General features: G+C 44.8%; 1 protein-coding gene across 1 annotated transcript; it reads left to right on the top strand.

The window, feature by feature from the left end:
• Positions 1–5,400: 5,400 nt before the first annotated feature.
• On the top strand, positions 5,401–25,322 carry LOC307102790 (uncharacterized protein; the record flags this gene model as incomplete). The annotated part of the gene is made up of 7 exons (XM_079776464.1): positions 5,401–5,405; positions 8,949–9,106; positions 9,203–9,302; positions 17,352–17,441; positions 20,124–20,216; positions 23,757–23,920; positions 25,232–25,322. The coding sequence occupies 5 exons, from the start codon at positions 5,401–5,403 to the stop codon at positions 20,164–20,166; spliced, it is 396 nt and encodes a 131-aa protein (XP_079632590.1). The 3' UTR covers positions 20,167–20,216; positions 23,757–23,920; positions 25,232–25,322.
• Between the last annotated feature and the right edge of the window lie 1,486 nt (positions 25,323–26,808).

Raw genomic sequence — 26,808 nt, 5'->3', positions numbered from 1 at the left:
CTTGGTTAATCCAAAGTGAACTGCTTGGGACTGCTCAGTGGGATCGATGTCATTAGGAAACACAGCCACCTTGTTTACTCTCCCAGTTACTGTGCACAGAGAAATGAATAAAAATAACATCATCAAGGAAGTTTTCTTTCTTCAAAGATTTTACTGACTCCTCTGGTAAACTTTTTGTTTCAGTTATTATACTTTTCAACTCCAAAATTTCTATTTGGTTCTTTTTATTATTTATTTATTTTTAAAGTGATGAGAGAGAGAGAGAAACAGAGAGAGACACAGAGAAAGAGAGAGAAACATTGATTGGTTGTCTCCCATATGTTTCCGGACAAGGGATCAAACCCACAACCTAGGTATGTGTCCTAATCAGGAATCGAACTCAAAACCCTTTGGTGCATGGGACTATGCTCAACCAACTGAGCAATACCAGCCGGAGCTGGTTCTTTTTAAAAAATAATTTCTATTTATTTGATAAGACATCATACTCATACTTTCCTTTAGTTCTTTAAACATGGTTTTCTTTAGTTCTTTAAACACTTCTGAAACAGCAAATTTAAAGCCTTTGCCTAGTAAGTCCACATCTGGGTTTCCTCAGGGACAATTTCTAGAGACTGATTTTCTTTTCCTGAGTATGGGCCATAACTTTTTGTTTCTCTACATATTTCATGAGTTTTTGTTGAAAACATTTAAAAAAGTATAATGTGGTAACTCTGGAATTGGATTCCCTCCAAGCCCAGGATTTGTTGCCTTTTTATTTAGTGGTTTTTCTGTGGCGTCTGTATACTGTGTCACTTTTGGCCACGGAAGTCTCTGCTCATTTAGCTTAGTGGTCAGCTGATGATGCGACAGAAATTTTACTAACACATGGCACCCAGAACTCCAGAGTCTTTGCTGAGGAACTCTGTGTGAGTATTTGGGCACACTTTCAGCATTTGGGTAGGCAGTTTCCACCTCTGTCTTAGCCTTTACTTCCTGCTTGCACAGAGCCTCAAGGTCAGCCAGAGGTGAGCATTTAGGACCCTCTCAGGTCTTTCCTGAGCATTTGCACAGCCGTGGGTTTGCATGTAGCCTTCTAGATTCCCAGAAATATATCAAAGCTTTTCAAAGCTCCCTATTGACAGACACCGTATTCCCCAGCTTATTCTTGTAAGTTTTTTAGTTAGTCTAATATTTGAAACAACTATTATCCACCACCTTATACAGCTGTGGTTTTTAATGAGTGTCCTGGGAAAAGGCTCTTCGTAGTGGGTAAGCCCCACGTCAGTTCAAATAAAGATAGGTTTGTGAGTGGGCTCTTCCAAGAACCGCCAGATGGATCAAATAGGACAGTTCTCTGGGGAGAGGGCTTTGAAGGAACTCCTGCCCCAGTCTGCACCCTCCAATGGCTGCCAGGCACTGGTTTTCACTGAGTTTGTTGGTTATCAGGGTTACTGCTCAGTTGGGGAGAGGAATGGAGACGGAGCAAGTTGAAATGTCGACATCTTACTGCTGTTACTGAGATTCAGCCTTTTTTTCCTTGAGTAAACTCTTCTCAGATTGCCACAAACCTTGATCAATTTCCAGATTCTGAAAAAGTTGATTTTGACCAGTTTTGCCAGTGTTCTCACTGCTTTAATGGAGATTTTCAGAGGTCCTTACTCTGCCATTTTTGCTAACTTCCCCCCTTTTTATGGAATTTACTCTTTCATTGACATAAACTACTATTTTCCAAACATTGACAATCTGAGGCCTCAAATAGTTTATGTTGTACATTTCCAACAAACAAGTTTTCTGAGACAAATGTTTGCTCAAATAAAACCAACCACTAAGGAAACAAGGCGATTAAAATGGGTAAGCCACAGGAAAAATTGTTCATGGCTATCTACGCCTTTCATCATTATTGATCTCTTTTCGCTGGTTTGTTTCAGCGCGAACTTGGTTAACTTGAAAATGCCTGGGTAAGGTTCAGCTCTACATGTCAGTTCCCCGCCTCCTCCCTGAGCCCAGACAAGCCTGGAGCTGAGTAAGGCTGAGGGAGAAGTGGTCCTCAGCAGACCCTCACTGTTGGCCCTCTTTGTCATATTAGTTATCTTGGGCTGCCATACAAAATACCACAGAATGGGTGGCTTAAATCAAAGAAATATATTCTCTCTCAGTCCTGGAGGTTTGAAGTCCAAGATCAAGGTGCCAGCAGGTGTACTTTTTTCCTGTGGCTCCTCTCCTTGGCTTGTAAATAGAGAGCCACCTTCTTGTGTCTTCACATGGCTTTTCCTCTGTGCAGACCTACTCCTGTTGCTTCTTCCTCTTCTATGAAAACACCAGTTCTATTGGATTAGGGCCCCACCCAGCGAGTCCAACACTCAATGAGTAGGTTCTTCATAAACATTTTCATTGAGGATATGCATCCTCCTTTCCCCTTGCCCTTTACGCTTCTGCACACCATTTACCCCTCTACATCATCATTTACCCTGCTGCAGCATCATTTACCCCTCTGTAAGCACCTCCATGAAGCCTTAGTGCCTTCTGGTCCATTGGGAGAGCTGCCAGACTGATCTTGATGTCAGAGTTCAGATTCCCCACTCTGGTACCAAGCATCTAGATGACCTTGAGCAAATCAGTGAGCTCACCTATTATCTCCAGATTGGGCTCAATTCTCTTTCACTTCTCTCTGCTCTAGACCCTGGATTTGTCACCAACCCCTAAAACAGTTTTGCCTCGCTTCTGTGTGGCATATCTATGGGTCAACTAGTAAAATACATCCTGGTAAATGCACTAATTAAATAGCTCTGAATGGTCTCCATCTCTGCCCAGGTAATATATGCATCACTGGAGATGTTGTTGCTGCTCAGGTGAGAATGGTATAACATTATTGGCTAATTTAGTTGAGGAAGGAATGGAAGATGCAATGTAGAAGAGGGTTAATGAGAAGGTAACTCAGGATACACCAGAAGCTGGGGGTTCGCTCACATGTATTTACTCAACTAACTTTCACTGAGAATCTGCCTTGTTCCAAGCATTGTGATGGGCAGAACTCGTATCATGGGATTTTTCTGACCATGGGATTGGACTTTGCATGAACTATAGGGTTGCATAAAAATGTCTAAGTCTTGGATTTATTGTTTATTTGTTTTTGACCATGGGCAAGACACTTAACTTCTCAGTAATTGCATTTAAAAATTTTTTTATTGATTTTTTACAGAGAGGAAGGGAGAGGGATAGAGAGTTAGAAACATCGATGAGAGAGAAACAATGATCAGCTGCCTCCTGCACACCCCTACTGGGGATATGCCTGCAACCAAGGTACATGCCCTTGACTGGAATCGAACCTGGGACCCTTCAGTCCGTAGGCCGATGCTCTATCCACTGAGCCAAACTGGTTAGGGCAGTAATTGCATTTTTTAAAAAAGAGATGAACCAGGTGTCTATATGGTTGGTTCTACCACTTTGGTTCCCACCTTCTAGAATTCTCTTTTACTGGGAGTGGAGTGTAGAGCCTGCCTAAAAACAAATCTGTATTTTTGAGCTTGATTTCAGCACAGGCTATTCTAGCTGGGAAGAGGGAAGGGGAATTAACCCTATAGTTGACTCAGGAAAACTTGAAAATGAACCTTTCAATGAACCAAATCTTTGCATTCTTATATTGTCCTTTCATGGTGTTGTTCACAAGTACCTCACATATGGTAGGAAAGAACTCACTTTAGCACTTTAGTAAAAAAGGAGTCCACTGTGGATCCCTAAGGAGGTTGACCAGTTGTTCATTTTAAATGCAGACTCAAGGCGCAAAACTCTTATCTGCTGATGTCACAGATGCAGCAGTCCCATGATTATGTGCTTTGATGTGGGAACCACATTTTGTTATCTTCTTTCTTCCCAGCAACTAGAGCACAGAGCAGACCCTCAATGGACATAACAGTCCTTATTCTCTAAGTGAAATTATTTTCATGTCACCAGCTTAAAAAATGAGGCAAAGCCAAATCCGAATTTTAATACTAACATTGTCCCCTAAATTGTTGGAGTGCTAGGTTTCATTATTTTCAATAAATCCAGTGGAAGTTGTCCTCACCTTTGGAGTTAGCAATTTAGGCCTTTGGCTCTCCTGGGCCTGGTGGTGCCTCTGTGTTCAGGCTAACTCGGCCTTGGTGCCAGCCTTGATGGGCAGCTTGTGTGGCAGGGAGGCTTGGGCTACAGGCCACAGCTGGATTCAAGTGCCAGCTCTGTCACTCACAATCTTGTTACTTTGGAAAGGAGCTAACCTCTCTAAGCCCAGTTTCCTCATCTGTATGAGGAGAATACTATGTCCTACCTCAGAGAATCACTATAAAGATTAATTTTAAAAATGCATTCGTTAAAGTCCACAGTGACTGGTATGAAAGTTAAAAGCAGAAAAAATGTTGGCTTGAAGAACCAATGTCATGGGCAGGAGGGAGAACTGTCTATATTTCTTTTCTTTTTTTTATGATTTGCACAGCACACTATAATTATTATATTTTTAGAATCACTTTTAATATTATAATTATTTTAAGTATTATCACCATATTTTTGTGTTTTGAGCCTCCCTATGAACTTTATCAGGAGACTAAGATGCTCCTGAACTACGGCACAGGTCATTAATTAATCTTCCAGATGTGCTTCCAGAAACCACTGTCTTATATCATTTGAGTGCTTTTGTAAGATCAAAAAGATATTTGTAGTCTAAGACAGGCAGGAAAAGAAAAAATATATGATTAAAAGCCTCAGTTCTTTAAATAAATATTTATAGTATCTTGTACATTTGTGTTTATTAGCAGTAGCATATTCTTTATAAAATAACTAGAGGCCTGGTGCAGGAAATTTGTGCACGGGGCAGCGGGTGTCCCTCAGCCCAGCCTGCACCCTCTCCAATCTGGGACCCCTCGAGGGATGTCCAATAGGGCCTAAACAGGCAGTCGGACATCCCTCTCACAATCCAGGACTGCTGGCTCCCAACTGCTCACCTGCCTGCCAGCCTGATCACCCCCTAACCACTCCCCTGCCAGCCTGATTGATGCCTAACTGCTCCCTGCCAGCCTGATTCCCCCTAACTGCCCTACCCTGCAGGCCCGGTCACCTCAACCGCTCTCCCCTGCAGGTTTGGGTCCCTCCCAACTGCCCTTCCCTGCAGGCCCAGTAGCCCCAACTTCCCTCCTCTGCCCGCCTGGTCACCCCTAACTTCCCTCCCCTGCTGGCCTGATCGCCCACAACTGCCCTCCCTTGCAGACCAGGTCCCTCCCCTGCTGGCCATCTTGTGGTGGCCATCTTGTGTCCACATGGGGGCAGCCATCTTGTGTTGGAGTGATGGTCAATTTGCATATTACTATTTTATTAGATAGGATACCTAAAGTCTTTGAGGATCTATATATATTAAAGCCAAGCGACCAGAATTCCGGAACAACCAGTCGCTACATGACGTACACTGCTGCAGGCCAATCGAACATGATCAGGGGCGCCCTCTCCCCCACCCCTGGCTGGCCCCACCCCTGATCGTCCCCCCCTCCGATTGGGGGTGTGGCCGGCTGGCCAACTGCCCACAACCCCTCCCCCCTGCTGGCCCAGCCTGATTGGACCCCATCAGGGCAGGCCAGCCAGACCCCACCTGTGCATGAATTCATGCACCAGGCCTCTAGTATACACATAATGTCCTCGTAGCCATGCCAAAAAATAAAACATAAATAAGTTCTCGACACTGATGAAAATATTTGAAAAGTCTTTCCAAACCAATGAATCCAAACACTACACTTCCTCCTCTTTCCCCAGCCTCCCTCCTTCAAACGAGTACTCTTGTTTTCTTTAGCTCCCAAAGGCACTTTGAATTTATGTACTGGTCATCAGAAAGTAAAATTTCAAGTGATTCTTCTCTGAAGTATTTAGGAATATTTTAAACCATTACATCCAGATAAATAGAAACTATATGGCCCTGGTCGGTGTGGCTCAGTTGGTTGGGCATTGTCCTGTGCACTGAAAGGTTGCTGGTTCCATTCCCAGTCAGGACACAGGCCCAGGTTGGGGGTCATGCAGGCTGGATGCCAGGTGGGGGGCATGCAGGAGGCAGCTGATCGATGTGTCATTGATGTCTCTCTCCCCCTCTCTTCCTCTCCCTTCCTCTCTCTCTAAAACAAAAAATTAATAAAAATATCTTAACAAACAGAGACTATATGAAAATAAGCTAGCTTTGCCTCAACTTATTGGAAACCTAGTGAGCAGTTAACACTTTAAAGCTCCAAAAAGAGATCTTAAGCAGAGTCATTGCCATGTCCTTAGAGAAGGGAAAATATTATGAGCTGTGTGCTAGAGGTTTCAACCATAGTTGTATTGAAAACAGGAAGGTACATCTGCCAGATCCTGATTAAGTTTTCTTGAGAAGTGGCTGGATCGCGGCACTTGTTGAGCTGCTAGAGACTGAAGTCACAAAAACTTGGGGTTGCGTGAGGCATCCCAACTGCTCTGAGATATGTACAGAGGATATTGCAATGACATTCAGAGGTGTCTCTGAAGTTTACACACATGTGCAAATTCCTGAGTCCACACCTGCAGATCCAAGGTTCTCGTCAAGTTCTGGGGCTCCAAATCTCACTCTCCTTGTAACAATTACTCTCTCAAAAGCATAACTCACATTTTTTTTCCTGAGTCTGGGGAGCAGGGTGGGGGAGCAGAACAGAACAAAGAAGTCTATGCAAGTGAACTGACCCTTCTATTTTCTTCATCTATATTTGAGTGTCTCTCTCAAATATGTGATTTTTTAAAACAACTTCCCAAAATACACAATAACCTTTGGACTAAATGTCCATCGGTAATACAATGAATAATGTGAGTTGTATTCAACACAGTGGAATGCATTTTGGCAGTTAGAAGGAACAGTCTACTGCTAATGAAACATTACAGTGACTCTCATAAACATGATGTTGAGTGAAGGAAGCTACAGGGTGCACACTATATGCTTCCTTTCATATGAAACATGGAAACAGGCAAATTAGTCAGGTAGTTTCCCTTTGCATGAGGAGGTATGAAAGGGTCTTCTGGTGATATTCTGGGTTTTTTGTTTATTTGTTTTCAGTGATAGTCACACAGCTGTGTTCTTTGTAAGAATTTATTAAACTGCATACTACTACTAATATGTACCTTCTGTTTATATTTCATTTCATTAAGAAGCCTTTTAAAAATGATTTATGGAAAGCAAGAATCTCAATCTATTGGTCACAATCTTTTCTGATTTCCATCTGACATCCTCACTTAGGTTGTGGCCCTTCTGCCTCTACATCCTAGATCAGGAGAAAGCCCTTTAAGACCTTGCATAATTTTCCATGATGGTGTCTCTGGTAACACAATCAGTGTTTGTGATTTTTGGAGGCCTAATGATTTATAGCTTTCTGTATCCAATTTTTACTTTTATTAATTTGAGAGAGAGAGAGAGATGTTGTTCCACTCATTTATGCATTCATTGATTCTTCTATGTGCCTTGACTAGGAATGGAACCCATAACCTTGGTGTATCAGGACGATGCTCTAACCAACTGAGCCACCTGGACAGTGCCTTGGACACTTCTGACTGACAAGTTATTACAAACTCTTCAAGGTACTCTTGCTGGGGTCATGTGAGCTGTCAGCTAAGCTATTTAGTTCACAAAGATTTCAGGAAGACACAGGTTCTTTTTTGGCGAGATTGCAGCGGTGATTATCAACGGGCATGGGTTTGTGTGTTTTCTTAGCTATGTGAGATTGTGAGATTTCTTACAGAGTCACCTCATCTTTGAGGGAAAGTTCAGACGCAAGGAGGCTGGAACACAGGCCACAAAGGGCCTTCTGTGCACCGAAATGGTAGCAGTTCTTTAAGTATCGTATTTCTTCTTTATTTTTGTACTGATTGGTTGATGATCAGTGTTTTCCAATAATTTTTAATAAGCAAGAAAGAAAAGCAAATACATTAATTGATTCACTTTGATAATTTATTCAATGAAAGAACAAAAATGGTTTTAAAAGTTGTTCCATGCTAGTGATGATGTGGGATCTGGACATATCTTGAGCTCATCAGAAGGAATATGGTAAGGCAGTTTTAAAATGCTTGAGTCTTTAAAAATGTCAAAATGAAGTTAGCTGTGCATTTTCTTCTTAATTAAAAATTATGTTTAACTTGTCTGGCGTGGCTCAGGGCTTATTCCCAGGGTTGTAGGCTTGATCCCTAGTGTGGGGCATGCAGGAGGCAGCAGCAGCCAATCAATGATTCTTTCTCATCATTGATGTTTCTATCTCTCTTTTTTCTCTGAAATCAATAAAACATATTTTAAAAATTATGTTTAAAGGAAAACTGAATCCATATTGTTTTATTAACTAATATTGAAAGTTACTAAAACATAATTTGAGACACTATTATATGTCCAAGAAACTTAGTAAAGCTTTAAAGAACACCTTTTCAAAATTCTTTCAAATAAGAAACAATATTTTGCCAAGAAGTTTCTTGAGTTTACTTTTATATCCTTAAACAGACGACTATGTATACCCCCAGTGTACACATTCTTCAAACAGCAGAGGCCTCATGTTCTTCTATGTCAGAGGTAAGAAGCTGCTTAGTGCACTTTTTGTCTTTCTAGTCTCATTTAATGATGGGTTAGCAGCCAAAAGAAGCAATCCTTTCTTCGATATTTCAACAAAACTATTATCAGCTTTTAACTTTAACTTTACTAGACACCAAGTAAAATGGAGATAGAAGAGCAGAGTTGTATAGCCCTGGACCATAAATCAGGACCCAAACACCAATTCTGCCAGGTGCTAGATGTGAGATGATGGGGTTCAGGACACACTTCCCCGTAATGGGACCCTTTGGACCATGTACCATGGCCTTCTGATTATTTTAAGCTGAAGGAATTTGAGAAAATGGCAGAAGAAGGACATCTCTCTGACTGCTTCTGCCTTTTTCCCCTGAAGCAGGTCATAAACTCTCATGTGAGACTTGACCCAAAGGAAAGGAGCATCCTTATCTCTAGAGGAAAGGACACCAAGAAAAATCTGCACGAACAGACCTTTGTTCACTTTCCCCCAACTTACTGCACTTACCCTTTGTGCCATCTCAGTTTTCCACTACGGCCCGCTCTTCATCAGACCCTGCAGGAAGCACCCAGGTTGGTTTCTTTGGGTCTTCATGTCACATGAAACTTATGTGAAGTAAAGTTGTGTGCTCTTCTCCTATTAATTTGTCTTTGTCCGTTTAATTTCAGACGCAGCCAGGAACCCTGAGAAAGTCAAGGAAAACTTTGTTCCTCCCTCAGACAAGCCCTTATTCTCTCTGAGCCTCAATTTCCAAATCTGCAAAACAGGGTTAGTAACTCCGGCTGTGGCAAAACAGCAGGGCTGTTCTATCAATTAGTTATGAATGTTTTAAAAATTATTTTTTGAAAAGGTTTAAAAGTTGCTACTGATGATTTTAAATAATAAAAGCAGCAACAAAGACTAATAGATAGGAGCCGCTCCTCAATGAAAGGCGCTTCTGTTTCAGAGGGGCTGCCTTTCGGAGGCAGTGGACCTGCTGGCTCCCAGCTTCCCCGGACAGAGCAGTTCCTCCCTCGCTGTCTCCGTCCCATGCAGGGTGGTCATTGTGATATCAGGAACTCTGTCCCCCAACAATAGTGGTCCATATGGTTTACTGATCTCTCTCTTCTGCTAAGCAGCATATGATGTTGTGATGTATGATTTATGATATTTGTCCACATATTGGTGTTTGTACATAGTTTAGCTCACAGCCCAAATCCCTTATAATTTCCTAACTGAATAGAGCAACAGAGACATCTTTTGTTGTAATATTTGGTTTTGGTCCCCTGTTTCTGAAATAGCTTTAGAGTGATAAATGTGAAATGGCTATTTTTTGTTATTCATAACAAACCCCCTTTCAGCATGTCTGAGTTTATGTTAGTGGGATGACTTTAGGAAAGCCCCTAGATAACCACAATGCGGGTGTGGCGTTGGGGGAGGAGCTAGCTGGTTTCCAAGGGAAGCAACCAGATGGTTGGGACTTTCAGTCCCTCTCCCCTCCCCGCAAAAGATAGAATTAATCACCAAGAGCTAATGATTGTATCCATCATGTTTATGGAATGAAGCCTCCTAGAACCCCAAAAGGATGGGGTTTGGAGAGCTTCCAGGTTGGTGAACACAGGAAGGTGCTGGGCGGGTGGTGCACCTAGAGTGTTCATGGACACGACCCTCCGAGCCCCCTCACGCATCCCTTGCCCTACACATCACTTCCATCTGGCTGTTTCTGAGTTACATTCTCTTGTAATAAATTGTTAATATAGTAAGTAAGTTCTTTTCCCGAGTTCTGTGAGCTGCTCTAGAAAATGATTGAACCCAAGGAGGGGGCTGAAGGAATCTCTGATCTATAGCCAGTTGATCAGAAGCACAATGTGATACAACAGAAAAAATATATATTGGTCTCTGCCCCAGGGTTCCTGGAATAGAGTCCCTAGAACTCTTGTAATTTCCTCCTACGGGATAAGAGCACCAGCAGCATATTTTGCTCTACATTTGGGTCTCTGATCCCAGTTGCTGACATAGAGTTTCTATGTCCCTTGAACTTCCTGGGTGATAGGAGCACCTTTTGTTCTAATGAGATGATTTTGGTGGCTCCGGGATGAGGGCTGTCACCAGAAAGGCTGAGCCATGATTAGAAGCTTGGAATGTTCAACACCAGTCCCCATCCGCCTAAGGGGAGAGAGGGGCTGGAATAGAGTTAATGACCCATCATGCCTACATGATGAAGCCCCCATAAACACCCCAGAAGCACAGGGTTTGGAGAGTTTTCAGGCCGGTGGACACGTGGAGGTTCTGGGAGAGTGAGCTCAGGTCACGAAAGCTTAGCATCACTTCCCACATATTTGCCCTTACACATCTCTTCCATCTGGATGTTTATCTATATCCTTTATCATAACTTTTTATAACATACTGGTAAACAGTATGTAAACTGCTGTCCTGAGTTCTGTGAGCCACTCTAACAAATTGATTGAATCTGAGGAGGGGACTGTGGGAACCTCTGATTTATTGCTTATTTGTTGAGGAATGTGTGGTTGGTCAGAAGCACAGGTAGCAACCTGGACTTGAGATTGGCATCTGAAGTGTGGGGCAGAGCCCTTAACCTGTGAGATCTGACACTATCTCTAGGTAGCGAGTGTCAGAATTGAGTTAAGTTGTAGGACTCCAAGAGGGTGTCTAAGAATTTCTTGTTGTGTGGGGAGAAGCCCACACACATTTGGAGGCCAGAAGTGAAGTGTCTGAGTGTCAGAAGCGCAGGATAGAGAGTCAAGTGTGGAAAGGAGAAACACAGGAGGACCTTCTCCTTTACAAAGCACAAAGGTCCTTTCTAGGGTTAGCCTGAGGATTGTGAGCATAGTTCTTACAGGGAGGCGGGGACCTAAAGTCCCCAAATGTGATTTTTCTAAAAGAACAAACTATCATAGTCAGACCTTCCTTCAGGAACTGATGAAGTAGTCTGACGAAGGTGTGTGGCGTGCAGGAATGGGGGAGTGGCAGGTGGAGAGGTCTCCAGGCCACCTCTCAGCTGGCCCCGTTGGCCAGCAGATCAGCATGTGGTGTCAGACCCCTGGCTTTGACATTCTGTCCCCGTTGATCCTGGCCCAAAGACAGCTCTTCTTTATCTTATTTTTAAATTAAATTTATTGGGGGTGACATTGGTTAATACAATTAGATGTTTCAAATATACAGTTCTGTAATACATCATCTATATACTGTATTGTCTGTCACCACCCAAAGTCAAATATCCTTCCGTCACCATACTAGCATATCTGACTCCCCATCCCCTTTTCTCCTGGGAATCATCATATTGTTGTGTGTGTCTATAAATTTTTGTTTGTTTCTCTTGTTGGTTGCTTTCAGTTTGATATCCCACAAATGAGTGAAATCATATGGTTCTTAACTTTTTTCTTTGGACTTATTTCACTTAGCATGATATTCTCAAGGTCCATCCATGTTGCGCAAATAGCAGTATTTCATCTTTTCTTATGGCTGAGTAGTATCCCATTGTGTATATATACCACAATCTTTATCCAATCATCTATCAAAGGACACTTTGGTTGTTTCCCTGTCTTGGCCACTGTGAATAATGCTACAATGAACATGGAGGCACATATATCTTTATAAATAAATGTTTTCTTTTTTTTTTTGGGAGGGGGGGGGAGGTAGATAGCCAGAAGAGGAGTTGCTGGGTCATATGGTAACTCTATTCCCAATTTTTTGAGGTACCTCCACATTGTCTTCCATAGTGGCTATACACCAGCATTCTGTGAGGGCTCTTTTTTCTAGAGAGAGCTTTTCTTAGTTATCCAAAGTTTCTTGGATTCAAAGGAGAGCTAGACCATGATGTCTGCATTGAAAGCTGGAACCCTCTAAGACTATTAGTTTTGTGTCACCTCTCAAACTAGCACCCTGCTTAGGTTTGGTCTTTCATGAAGACCTGCAATTCACTGAATACTGAAAACACTTCACAGTTTCCGTGTCTGTCCCCATGAATGTGAAGCAGAGTTTATACAAAATGAAGTAATTTCTAGGGATGCTTGCCTATTCAATACAGATTGCCAAAAACTGTTCAGCCAGAACCAAGGGATCACCAACATTAAACACAATACCCTCAGGTACTTCTGCTGAAGGGTCTGCCTTAGCCAGACAGGATCCTCTTTCTCTCCCTCTTTTCGCAAGACCTCATCCAGCCACAGGAAATGGCCTGGGATGGGCCGTTGACCCAGGGTCATGTATAGTCTGTCCAGCAACCTCGATATAACTGAGCTCAAAATGATGAGCTCACCCAGGAGTTTCAACTAAAAATAACAAGAGGATGAGTTAGCACCAGGAGATGAACGCAAAAGGGGTTCAGAAGATGAAGCGAGGACCACGCAGGGTCCATGGTCATGGCCCAAAATGAAGGGTGGGCAGGAGATAAAACCCAAAGTAAGCACAGGACAGGAGGCTAACATAAGCCAGAGCAGAGAGAAAGAACATGACAGAAGGGAGAACAGCAGAAAACATTAACTAAGGACATTTCCTGAATATTCTGTTTCTTTTCCTGGGTTCTCTGCACTCCGGATAATAAACCTCTATTCTTTCTATTTGACCTGAATACATATCTATTTCTGACACCCAGAAACCAGAGGAGTCAGAGCAGATGCCTGCACTCCTCCCTTCCCTCCCTTCCACCCAGGGATTGGGCCGGGGTGGGGGGAACCTCAGATTATTCATATTAGTATCCTGGGTGCTAGTAGGGCTTAACTCATCAGTGCCCCTTCAATTCTTCCACACCTCCAATTGATATGTCTCTAAATCATGGGGCTGAATAATTACACCTCTCCCCCCCCCCCCCCCAATTCCAGGCCTCTTAGCTCTTTGTAAGTAGGGCTCTCCTGGCTGAGAAACGGAGAAAGAAACATCTTTGGTCCCTATGGCTTTCCCCCTGGGATTTGCAAGGAGGGGAGGAGGGATTTCAACAAGAAGGTGTTTGGGATTTCCCCGCCGTAGGAGACAGAAACTAGAAAAGCCTCATCATCCTGGGACACAGACTAGTCTTTGATTTTGTATATCAGGCTGTTGGCCATTAAAAAAAAAAAAGGCTCAAGCAGTGAGCTTCAGGGTAGTTCCAGTGCTGAGTGATTAGACTAGTACCTGTCAGGGACAGTCCCAGATGGATGGATGTGAATATCTCCTGGGTGGGAGGAGCGCAGGTGCCTGTGCCTGCTGGGGAGGAACTGCCAGGACCTGTGGACCTCCCCGTGCGCTTTCATCTTTCTGTCTTCCGCACAGGGTTGTATTGCACAATCAAATGCTTGATGGTGTTTTTGCACTTAGAAGTTCACTGCAAGTTGATTTCTTGCTAGTTGCTCTGAGAAAGCGTTATCTAATTGTAAACTTGCACTGTGATTGAATTTAAATGCCAAGCTGATCTGACTAGCTCTGCTTCTCTCATTCTTTTCTACCTTGAAGAGCATTTGAAGCTACTTATGAGGAAATCCCTTCTGAAAATATTGCAACTCATTCCTTTCATTCTTTCGGAAAATCTGACTGTTGAGCCCTCACTGCAAAAGCAATTGGAATTCAGGCTGTGGGATGAAGGAACAGACGGTGTGTCCCCTCTTCAGAGTGGAGGGGACCGGACAGCTTTGGGAGGCCAGCTCAATGGCAACAGAAATTCCTAACTCACGGGTCACTGCAGGTGTCATGCTAATTCGGGGAGCTCTGACTCATCACTCTCACCCCACTTCTGAGAGGCTCAGGAGTCAGTTCCCTGTTCTGGCGCAGCACAGTGGCTGGGACTTAGAGACTTAAAAAGAGAAAAAGAAGTCCCATGCTCTCCCTGCCAAGCAAGAAACAGAGGCCCATTTGTGTGGCTTCTCTTTGGTCATCCTGCCTCTGTTCCGGAATAATTTGCTCCATGAGAAGATTGGGCAGGAACCCCAAGTTGCTGCTCTGTGGACGCCCACCCCCCACCTCTCATGGATCTTCTTTCATCTGGGGTAATTCCCGTCAGAGGAATGTCCCCAGTTTACTTCAGAGTAAAACCCCTTTTAGGAACGAGTGTCCAAGTCTCCCCACAGACAAGAGCCTTGGCTACCATGTGTGCTGGTGTCCCTTTCCTGGTGGGACCGTCAAAAAGGGGCATGATTTGGCACCAGGGGCAAACCCTGGGCACTGGACAACACCCCAGCAGCTGGGACAAGTCCTTCGATTAGGGGATCTGGGTGGTGTGTTGCAGTAGCCACCACATCACCCAGAGTGCCCTGAGAGCAGGGAGGGGAGTGAGGAACTGTGGGCCTGATGGCTCGCAGATGACTCAACACGGTCACTAAGCAACCATCTCTACACCCCCCCCCCCCCTTGTCCAGGACAAGCAAGAAGAGAAGGGACAAGGCCACTTATTTCTCAGTCCTTGCTCATGGACAGTCACAGCTTTGTCTGAATAAACTGAACACATAACAATGACCTTGGACTTGCCTGACCTTGGGCTTGCTCTAGTGGGAATGGTGTCTTTCATGACAGTGAGAGATCAGCCATGGCCTTAAAGCAGGCGGGTCACTTCCTACAACCCAGGGCCCACCGTGCACAGCGTGGGTTTACACACATTACTTCACTAAGCCTCACCAGCCTGGGAGAACGCTGCTTTATAGATGTTGGACTTGAAGCTCAGAGCGGAGTGACTGGGCTAAGATCACAGAAAATGAGCAACTCAGGCAGCCTGCGTGCCAGGCTCTGGCTGGTGTAATGGGCTGGCCCGTCCCCCGCATGCACTGCAGCGGCCAGACTTCTGCCTCACCGACGGGGAAGGAAGCGCGGCAGCCAGTCTGCAGGTACTGGTGTTTATTCACAGACTAAATATTTGCTGATTAAAAACTTCATTGAGTTGCTCACCAGCCCATCATGATTTGATTTCTTTCTGGCCACAGCAGTTTACTGTTTATCCACGTAGTTATGCTCTTTTGGTGTTGATGGAATAAGCTGAAGCTCCCGGCTTCACATAGAGGGGATGAAGCCAGGTCTTCGTGATGGTGAGGAGAGAATTACATTCTCTCATCTCCTCCTCTCCCCGCAAAGCACACTCTCTCCAGTCCAACAGGTGACAGTACCCCATAGGCACTGTAGCTCAAATCAACTTCCTGCCCCAAAACTCACCTCATCCTTTCAGACACTTCCTTCGTGATTCATCCCTACAGTTCCTCACTCCCCTCCCTGCTCTCAGGGCACCCTGGGTGATGTGGTGGCTACTGCAACACACCACCCAGATCCCCTAATCGAAGGACTTGTCCCAGCTGCTGGGGTGTTGTCCAGTGCCCAGGGTTTGCCCCTGGTGCCCAAATCATGCCCCTTTTTGACGGCCCACACCAGTAATTGGCCAGTGCAGCGTGTGACATTATCTCACCTCACTCTGAAGGGCCTTTCCATCACCCGAGCTCCATGTGCTGCTGAGGCCACCATCAGGCCCACACTGAAGCTCCACATCTCCCTCTGTCCATCCTACTTCCACCCCTCCCTTCCGCAGATGGTCCCAAGGGCACCCTGCATGCTGGGCTCTGTCTCAGAGTCTGCTTCTGGGGAAGGGGGCAACTGCCACATTCTCCCTCAGACCTTCTCTGTATATCACTGTTTTTCCCTTTAGACTCTGAGCTCCTCAAGGGCAGAGTTGAAACTTATTTCCAAATCCACAGAGCCTACCCCAGGCCCTGACATGCAGGAGATGCTCAGGAGATGTTTGTGGAATGAATGGATGTAGTCACTTAAAAGCTATTGTGAGAGGAGAGGAATTGCGAGACTGGTGCCTATGGATGGGATGTCTCAACCAAGGTCTTTCCTTTAGTATTGCCCTCCCAGAAGAGTATGCATTGCCATCACCTCCCAAGCGACTCTATTGTCCAAAATGGGACTTGGCTGGACTCCTTCCTCTCCCCCCAAACTCTATCTTTCTGGACTAAAAACTGAGTTTGGGGTGTGGTCCCATAGGAACCACTGAAGTAAATGAGAAGCTGTGTCAGCAGCCCAGCCATGTGCAGCTAGAGGCTGGCTTTTCCAGAACGATAACCTTGTGCTCTGTAGCTCCCTCCATGTGTAGATATTTTCTCTTAGTTGATTTCTATATATTTTAACTTTTGTAATTTTTGAAGATACCCTATTTCAGATAAGATAAACAAATGTGTTATGCACACCTGGCCAGGTAAGTCCCAGGGGCTGCCCGGCGGGGTGGCCACAGTGCCAGGCCAGATGGAGGAATGTCATGGACAGTTAGCAATCAAGGCGAGGAACTTGGGAAGAACAGCGATTCCTTTCCACGCTCCTTCCTGGAAGGGAGTTCAGAGGCAGGGTTCTGTCTCCATTACCCCAGATGGTCAGGAGGCAGGAGCTGAGCTCCGAGAGGAAAAGCTCTCCTGAGCTTGACATGAGGGATCCTGGTGGGCACTTTGAAACTCCATAGGCCTCAAGCTACAGCCCTTGATGACATCAGGATTATTACATCAGGGCCTTCAGGACGATTGGCCCACATCTACTTTTCAAGTAGCCTGGGCCCAGCCACCACCCGCTGTAGAGGTTGCTTGCTGGACTCCTCAGGGAATTGGAATGAACTTGGTCCAAAGGAAAAATCAACACAGAATCATGTTCCCTCATGGAGGATCTGCTCCCTCCCCTGAGCAGCTAGACACATTCCTCATGTCATCTCAACTCAGAATGACCCCCTCTGACAGGACACTGGGGGCCCTCCTGCGGGAGGACGGGCCTCTGGTGGGCAGCTGTATTTGTGTGGCCGTTAACATATAAACAAGAGTTGCCTGCGTGCTGCACAGCAGACTCGTAGGGTAATCAAAACGCATCTTTGTTTGTGTCCTTCAGTGCTCTTTATGATCCGTTTACTCTGGGTGATCCTTCCCACCCCCGGACAAGAACTCCAGCAAGCCGCAAGAAGATTTTGCTTATTTTGAGGTAAGGGACAATCCTAGAGTCATTTTAAGCAGTAGGTACTGACTCCATTCAGCAATGAGCATGTCCACTCCACGAGAGCCATCAAAACTCGGAACCTGATAAGGTGTCAGACCCTGTCTCCTTCCCCAGTGGGTCCCCTGTGGGCTGGAGGCAGCGTGGAGAACTGGGTGGTGGTCTTGTTGACTTCTCTCCAGGTGAGGAAAAATCTCACTTCAATAAGCTGGTCTCACCTCGCAGGACATGCCGGTCATCTAAAGCTGGCTGTCCTTCTCTTGGGATGCTTTCCTGAGCAATTTATAGGTTCCCCTCCAGGCAGCCCTCCCTGGCAGTGCCCTTGTTCCCAAGTCAGGGCATCTCTATATGAGGGGTCAGCTCCTGGACATTTACCTCCAACTTCTCACTGCTGAGGTCTGTCCTCCAAGAAGCCCTTAGGCCAAGATCCTGGATGACCCCCATGAAATGTCTCTCCTTACAGTCCGTGGCCCCAACACTTTACAACTCTCACCTCAACAAACTTGGAGTGTGGCCAACCCTGCCCTAGCAGCAGTCTCCTGGCTCGGCTTCCAAAACAGGCCGTCTGTCCTTTGACCCCCCAGACAGGGGCCAGACCCTGATCATCAATTACAGGGGTAACATATGATGCTCTTTGGAGGATGAGGAGGCATAATCTTCCCTACTTCAGGGAAGAAAGGGGATGGCGCATAGCACAGCATCCTCCAAACAAAGCCTCCTAAACGAATCCTCTCTCCTCCCACCCTCTTAGCTCCTTTTATTCTCAAAGAGGAGGAAGATCGAGAATAACTCTATGACGTTGGTAGTTTTATTTGGTGTGTGTGTGTTTTATTTTAATCCTCACCCGAGGACATGCTAGAGAGAGGAAGGGAGAGAAACATCGACATGAGAGAGAAACATCGTTTGGTTGCCTTCCATATGTGCCCCAACCGGGGATCGAACCTGCAACCCGCATATGCGCATTGACCAGGAATTGAACAGCAACCTTTCGGTGCACAGGAGATGCTCAACCAACTGAGCCACTCCAGCTGGGCAACACATTGGTAGTTTTTATAGAAAGAAATCAAGGCTCAGAAATGTTATCCTCATTTGGTTTAGATTTTGATGCATATTGCAAAAAACCCCAAAGCAATAGTGACTTAAATAGTATAGAAGAACATTTCTCTCACATCCGAAAGAAGTTGGAAGATAGAAAAATCCAGAATTTATAAGATATTACATAGTGTCAGGATCCCAGCTCCTTCTATCTTATTGCTGTGCCATCCTCAGCATTAGCTTCTACTTCATGGCCCAAGACCGCTGCTTAAGCTGCAGCCACCCCCTCTGCAGTCCAGGCAGCGGGAAGGAGGCAAAGAAGGGTGCCTCCTTCTGCTTTTGGGACTCTTCCTGGAAATCTCACACACATCACTTTCACTTACAACTCATTGACCAAAACTTAGTCTCACACAAGGAAGGTTGGGAAATGCAATCTTTATTCTGGGTGGCCATTTAAAAAACAGAGCTTCTGTTTCCAAGGGAGAATAGAATGGATATTGTGCTAAACAATTACTGCCATGGGTGTTAAATAACTTGCTCCAAGTTTTCCAGTTGAACCCTGTCTGCAGAAGGTACTGGCCATCCCAGAGGGAAGAAGCAGTAAGGACATGGAGGTGGGTGGGAGGTGGACACTTAGCATGTCTGCCCTGAGGTATGGAAAATGGCTCCAGGGTGTCCTACCCGCTTTACTGAAATTACACTTGCTTTGCCAGGAGTCCCATGGCTTTAGCTAGTCACTGGAATCTTCACTGCTACCTCACTTTAGCGAATGGACACTGGTGAGGAAAAATGCCAGGGTCAGTATTGAAAGGGATAAAAAGTAGAGCGATTTTTTCCCCCTCAGCTTCCTGTCCCCTGGATTCTCTTTGAGAATGGTAGACTCATGGTTCCATTCTACTTGTGCTAATGTGTAGTGTGCTTCTACCCAATGCAAGACCGTGGGCAGGCCCTGGGGGGTGCAGAGGGGAGTGGGCAGGGTCCCATTCTCCAGGAGCACAGATATGTACACAGATAACTTAAGGGAAGGCCCTTGGAGAGAGAAAGTGAAATGAGAGATCAGGGTAGGGGGTTGGGGGCAATGTTCAGTGAAGAGAAAGCATTTGAGTTTGACTTTGAAGATTAGTTAGAATAGTAATTAAAATAACTGGGAAGATGGTCAAAGTGCACCCCAAAGAGAAAAAACAAAATGATCAAGAAAACAGAGAGAGCCTAAGGAAAAATAATGAATCTAGAACCATTGGAGTTTAGGGAGATGGTGAGGAAAGGAGGCTCAGGGTATGGTGGGGTGAGGTGAAAGTAAAAACTGGGCAGGCAGGCTGGGACTAGCTTGCAGCAGACTTTACATACTACAATAGGGCTTTGTTATGGAGGAAGCTAGGAGTCATCACAAGGTTTTGATGAGAGATGACACAATGGGTTTCCCTTTCTGGCCTATTTTCTTTTAATAGTATTAAACAGCAGGCATTCTCCAAGAGGCCAAAGACCAATAGAAGTCACCAACAGAGAGGGCTTAGAGGCATTTTCAATTTCCATGTGGAAACATTTTGTAGTTTAGTGATGAAAAATCCTCATGGAAATTTTTTTTTAAAAATCTCAAAGTGGGGAATGAGCACTGTTCTGTTCTCTTCCAAATAGGTTGACAATGGCCAAGGTCACCAGGGGGAGAAGGCTCAAGTGATGTGTAGAGATACAGCCTCTCTCTCTGTGGGTGTAACAGTGGCTGAGCAGGTGAGTGGCCGGGGGAGGCAAGAGCTTCCTCTGCTTGGGCTTAGGTGTCTGGAAAGTTGGTCTCTCCTGGAGAGAGAGAGGGAAGGAGGGAGGGAGGGAGGGAGGGAGGGAGGGAGGGAGGGAGGGAGGGAGGGAGAGAGGGAGGGAGGGAGGGAGGGAGGGAAGGGAAGGCAACCTGTGTGACAGACACCCAATCCCTCATCTCACCTGCCATTTTCACCTATAGTGTTTTGGGGTCTGATGGCAGGTTAGTCAGTAGAATTTAATCCTCTGAGTGTTACTGGAAAGGGGACCTGGCCCTGAGTGGGTCTGCCTAGGACCTGCCGGTAGTATGTGGGTTCTTGACTTTGTGCAGGAAAAATTTTACAACATGAGTCCAGGTGACTTTGAGGGTATGTTTATTAAAGCTGGGACAGTGAAACAAGGGAGGGCTTAGCATAAAAGAAGCTTTGGCTCACTGGAAAATCAGAGAAAAGGGGGCCATGGAGACAGGCTCAGGGTGTTGGCCCAGGACCAGCTGCTGCTGCCCATTGTTCCCCTGGTTGCAAGTCTCATGGGGTCCCTTAGAGTTTATGAGATGCACCCCTGTGGGGGAAGAAGAGGGAGAAGATAAGGCACAGGTGTGCTCCCTGGAGGGACAGCACAAACTGGGTCCTTTGTTTTGAGGGTTTTTAAAGGCTGGGAGTTTAGGAGAGGTTTTAGGACAGATCTCAATAGAATATTCACCAACTTTTCCAGGTGTGAGCTTTCAGGGTGTGGTTTCTACGGACTGGTCAGCACCAAGGCAGGGGGGTCATTAGTCATTACAGCATATCCTGGCGTCGCCCACCTGGTTTTGCTGCTTTTCTGGGCTTGCAGCTAAAATACAGCTAAAGCCTAGATGTTATCTCTAGGGAGGTGACCTTCTGTATCTGGCTGTAAATTGCTTGGCTAGTTTGTGTCACTGTCTGTTTCCCCATTCCACTTGCCAAGGAATTTTCTTACCTTCTTACTATCCTGCCTCCTGAGGGGCCCTAAGTCTTGGAAATAGGCTTTATTTTACTCCAGAAAATACGTTTAATTCTTTGGCACTCACTGAAAGTATGGTGCATGGAGACCAAAAAAGAGTAGAATGGTGCTTTGAGCCCATGAAGCCAAACGTCATAGCAATATTTCACTTATTGCCAACGATTTGAGAATTTTGGAGGCTCGCTGGGTAAGACATTTCCCCGCTCATTTTTATAGAATGGAACACTTTCCGGCTTATGGAAAGTTTATAAATTTTTTCATTGTTTAAAGTGGCAACTTTGAACTGATATTTTAAACAAGCATTGTGCTGGGTAAGACATTTCCCCCCTCATTTTCATAGAACAGAACACTTTCCGGCTTATGGAAAGTTTATAAATTTTTTCATTGTTTAAAGTGGCAAATTTGGTCCTAACCGGTTTGGCTCAGTGGATAGAGCGTCGGCCTGTGGACTGAAAGGTCCCAGGTTCGATTCCGGTCAAGGGCATGTACCTTGGTTGCGGGCATATCCCCAGTGCGGGGGTGTGCAGGAGGCAGCTGATCAATGTTTCTCTCTCATTGATGTTCCTAACTCTCTATCCCTCTCCCTTCCTTGCTGTAAAAATTCAATAAAATATAAATATTTAAAAAAAAATAAAGTGGCAAATTTGAACTGATATTTTAAATAAGCATTGTCTGGAACTTAGGTTTGAGATATGAGATGTATATGGTAACACCCCATTTATCTGGCATAATCAGGGACCAACACATTTCAGAGAAATAAAATATTCAAGTATTTAAGTTGAATTCCTTGGGAACTCAATACTTGTGTTAAATATTTTGATGGAAAAATTTCCCAAATGTCTTGTGTAGTCACTGTTTTTTGAAACAAGAGTGTAGTGAGTATCAGATCCCATTTGACTTGCTGACTTACGAGTGTCATTATGAAAACCACTTTCAGGATCATTCTGAACTCTGCATTGCTCCCCAGGGCTATCAGAGCATGTCTGTTTGACATGCCTCAGTGGGCCCAGTGATTGTGATCCAGTAGTGCTCCTGTTAGCCATTAGTGCCCCTGTACTGTTGCGTGGGCAAGAGCCTGAGGATGTTTTATAGACTGTAAAGTGTGGTGCCCAGGCCTGGTGTAGGCGTTAGTGGTCTCCACCCAGGGAGAGCTGAGTTTGCTTAGGTTGCTTTCATTACTCTTGCTTGCTTGTAATATGAAGTCAGAAGATCAGAATTTAAATTCCAGTCTTCTTTTTCTTGCTATGCAGCCCAGGACAAGTTATCATCTTCTTTATGCCTTGGCCCCCCCACTAACCAAAATGGTAGTAATAATACTCTGCCCTGGGTTGGGGATTAAACCGTGTGTCCTAAGCTCTAATGTGCTGTGAAAAAAAAAAAAAATGTTCTCTCATTTAACTAACACACGTCTGTTAGGCAGATATTTAATCAATTTGGAAAACCCAGGCTCCTCCTCCATAAAAACTGATGAAACAATTGATAGAGGAAATACGCAGTGTCCAGTGAGCTGAGTCAACTAATGTAAACCATGGGGGGGGGGGGGAGGGTTCTAAAAGTTTAGTTGAAGGAACAGAGGATGCTAGAAATAAACATTTCACCTTGAAGCTATAGGAAAACAAGTAAACAGCAAATTAAATGGCCTAGAGGATTCATGAAGCTGAATCAGAAAAAAAGTGAACACAAAATCCCGTGGTTTGGGATCCATAAAGATAAGCAATTTGGAGTCTATTTCTTTAATAATAGCCGCTTTCCTGTTTTAGACAAAGAGTGCACCAAGAAAATGATGCAAATGTGTTTCTGCCCACTATTCTCATGTTTTCTCATCAATGCTAACATACTTCTGTCACAGGATGTGAGAACTAAATGAGATGCCATGTGTTACTGAGCTGACACACAAGAAAAACTATATATGTATAGTTAAATTGGAATCTGAAAAACACTTTTATTCTCCCTCCTTCTTCCTTCTCATTTTTCCATCTTCATCTGTTTTGTTGGTTTCTATTGTGAACTGACTGTGTGCCCTGGATAGGTGCTAAGGTGGTCCTGTTCTCCAGAGACAGCTCATTCATTTACTCGACCAATATTTATTTATTTGTTTGTTTATTTATTTATTTATTCATTCATTCATTCACAATGCCCTTCCGCATCATAAATCCTAGCAGGTTGTGGAGTAGGTAGGAACAGTCACAACAGCAGCAGAGATTGTTTACCCAACTGTGAGGACATGGAAGGGTTGGGAAAATTTTGCATGAAGGTTTGCACAATGCTTCCCGTGATGGGAATAGATAAGAGAGATTTTGTGCAGTCTCTCACCTGTGGGGCTCATAAGCAGAGCCTGGGAGGCCTCCACCAGGGCCTGTACACATGTCCAACCGCTCTCAGTTTGCTCACTGCCCAGGTGACTTACTAGGGAAACAAGAGAATTGAATAAGACAGACACCTATGGCTACACTTTTTTTCTTAAATTTTGTGAATATTCTGTGGCCAGTAACCAGAGTCTCAACTCTTTGTGTCTATTCTCCTTTGTTTCAGGGTCCTGCGCTTTGAATGAGCTGAAGAAAGAAACATTAGCTTCTGCGTGTCAGTCAGTCAACCTCTCCTGCAATAGAAACAGCAGCAACTTTGGGACACATAATGTTGGTTCCAAATCCACTAATATTTATTGAGCTCCAATTATGTGTTAGGCTCTTCTCAATGTCAGTGGTAAGGATGACAAAATTCCTGTTTAAAATTGAGGAATAATGAATCAGAGGAATAAATCTATGGTATAATTTCCAGTTCTGTTAAGTGCTGTGAAGAAAGACAAAGGAGGGTAATGCTTTAGAGAAGAGCATGTGAGGGTCTGAGCTATTTTATGTAAAAAGATCAGGGAAGTCTCTCTGGAGCAGATGGTATTTGAGCAGAGTCCTGAATGAGGAAAGGAGTAAACCCACAGGAGGATCTGGGCAAAGTATGTGGCAGAGGCAAAAGAAACAGCATGTGCAGAGATCCTGTAGTAGAATAACTTGTTATGACCTTAGAAAAACAAAAGGCCAGTGTGGCTGCAGCAGGGTGAGCGGGGAGAGGGCTGTTGGAAATACATCTAGAGGCATGCACAGGTGCCAGATCACATAGGTCCTTGTGGAGCCTGCTAAGGCGTTTCTTTAGATTGTATTTTAGGGGTGATGGGAGGCTATTGGAGGGTTTTGAGTCATGATAGCATTTATGTTTCTTTAAAAAGAATCACTCTGGCTACTGGAGAATATAAAAGGGCAAGCGCAGAAGCATAGATGGCAATTAGGGTGCTAATAAAGGGATGGTGAGGTTAAATCTCTAGAGCCAAACTGCCCAGGCTTGAAGCATAATTCTGCTATTGATGAGCAAAATGAGCATGGGCAAGTTAACTCCTCTATGACTCAGTTTCCTTATCTGTAAAATGTAAATGATGATAGTAAGGGCTACCACCTTGTGCAGATCTAGGTGGAATCACCCCGTGGAGCCCAGTGAACACAGTGTGAATGGTACCCCTTGGAGATGTGCAAGGCAGTGGTCTTGATCATGATTCCTACCTCGTTGGGCTAAATCATTGAACACATGGAAAGTGCTTAGAACACTGCCTGGCACCCAAGAGGAGCTTAACTCCTATTAGCTATTCTTTTAGTTGAGATGAGAGATGATGGCAGCTTTGATTAAAGTGGGGTGTGTGTGATAAGTACTAAGTTTGAAATAAATTTGAAGAGCCTGCACTGTCTCCTCATGGCACAGTATTGATGATGAAACTCACTAGCACATCTTTGCAGGAACTCTAGGTGGGTTTTCTTAGTCTGATTCATTTTGGAGCTGAGTTTTTCAGCACCTTCCCCACCAGTGTGTTTCCCCCATAAAATGATGGTTGTATTTAGTATATATTTCATAGGATTGAGAGAATGAAACAAGATACTGCACGCAAATTCCCTAGCTTAGCCCTAGTACATTTAAGATTTAATAAATGTTAGCTAATGTAATTATCATTATCATCACCTGAGCAGCTTGATGCTCCTGCAGAATGGATGCGCACACCTACGACTCCATGGGAGAGAGGACTCAGCGGTTTCGCCCTCTTGTGAGGAGAGCTAAAGTGCACAGATGGCATTGGCAATTACTGTCCTGAGGCCACTGTATCCCTGACATCCTGTTGGTCCTTTCTGAGAGGCCTATCCTTGTGCCTTCAGACACCTTCCATGGCCCCCTAAGGGCTCAGGTGAGAACCAGTCCGACAAGGAAAAGAATCACCAGGACATACCTAAAGGCACATGATTCAAAAGGCATGATTCATCTTTATTTCATTAATTTCACCACTTATGGAAGTCGAGTCAATCTAAGATTAAGAAATTTGTGTTCTGTTCCTTTTTCTTACCCACTTGGCTCTAATGAATCACAAGCAGGAATGTTGGAGGGGTTGGGGATGCCTGGCAGGCCCAAGAGCTGTAGATACCCCAGGATGGTGGCTGAGGCAGGGAGTCCTGAGGAGCTCTGGGTAAACTTCTCTGCCCCCCTCAGGATGCAGGTCCCAGTCACATGGCTGTCTGGTTACTCATGCGCCTGAGGTAATCTCCCCATTATATTTGTTCTTGGATGTTTGAGGCATATAATTCCTTTGTCAAAAGTTGTAAAGGTGGGACTCCAGCCAATAGCTCAATATAAAAAGAGGCACCATTTTATCATTCTCAGGCTTGGTCATGAATCCTGCCATGGAGCCAGTCATTATGGAAATGACTCAGCCTTTCTCTCCCGTGTTAATAAGATTTTACTGTCTTCGGTGCTGACTCAAGGCTGGCCTGGAGCAATGCAGGGATCAGAGACGCTGTACCTAAGTGTGTCTCTATGTAACTGTTTGCTTGACTTACCCGGGTGCTAAGCAAACAGGGTCCATTCCAGCCATTGCCTTTCTTCCACGTTGGTTGCAGTCTTAGCCCAATTCACACAATGGGCGCCTCTTACCTCTGGCCTCACCTGCCAGGAAGCTGAGGCCACAGTTCTATTTACCAAGGGCTCTCAAAGATGGTTAGTGGGCAGAACTCAAAATAAGACATCTTAGCTCTCTTTGCATCCTAATATCCACAATGCTCAGTGTCTTCTTGGGGGTACCAGGACTCAACTCAAACCTCATTGTAAGGTTCCTGGGGGACTCTCTGTTTTGTTGTTGTTGTTGAAATGATCACTCTGTGGGACATCTGGGAATCTGGCAATTTAGAAGTGAGCCAGAGTTCATCCATTTATTCAGCAGACACTGTCAACCACCTACACGGTACCCAGTGGTGCTAGGCATTAAGGATGGAGAGACAAAAGGCTCAGTTCCTAATGTCAGAGACCTCAAGGTCTAGTGTGGGGCCTGATGAGAAAATAAACAATTGAAGAATAGTGTGAGTGGTATTATAACAGATTTTTGGGTACTACAGAGGCATTTAGTGTGTATCTGACCCACACTCTGGTCAAGAAAGAACTCCTAAAGGAAGGCATGCTTAAATGACGTTGGAACGGCATACAGAAGCCATATAATCAGGGAAGGGCCAGGAGGGAGGCAGAGGGACATTCACAGAGAGAGAGGGAACAGCATAAGATGCAC

The sequence above is a fragment of the Cnephaeus nilssonii genome, assembly GCF_951640355.1.
Source record: "Cnephaeus nilssonii genome assembly, chromosome: 7".
Taxonomy (NCBI): domain Eukaryota; kingdom Metazoa; phylum Chordata; class Mammalia; order Chiroptera; family Vespertilionidae; genus Cnephaeus; species Cnephaeus nilssonii.
Note: the sequence above shows the minus strand (reverse complement) of the source record. Positions and strands in the feature narration are given on the sequence as shown.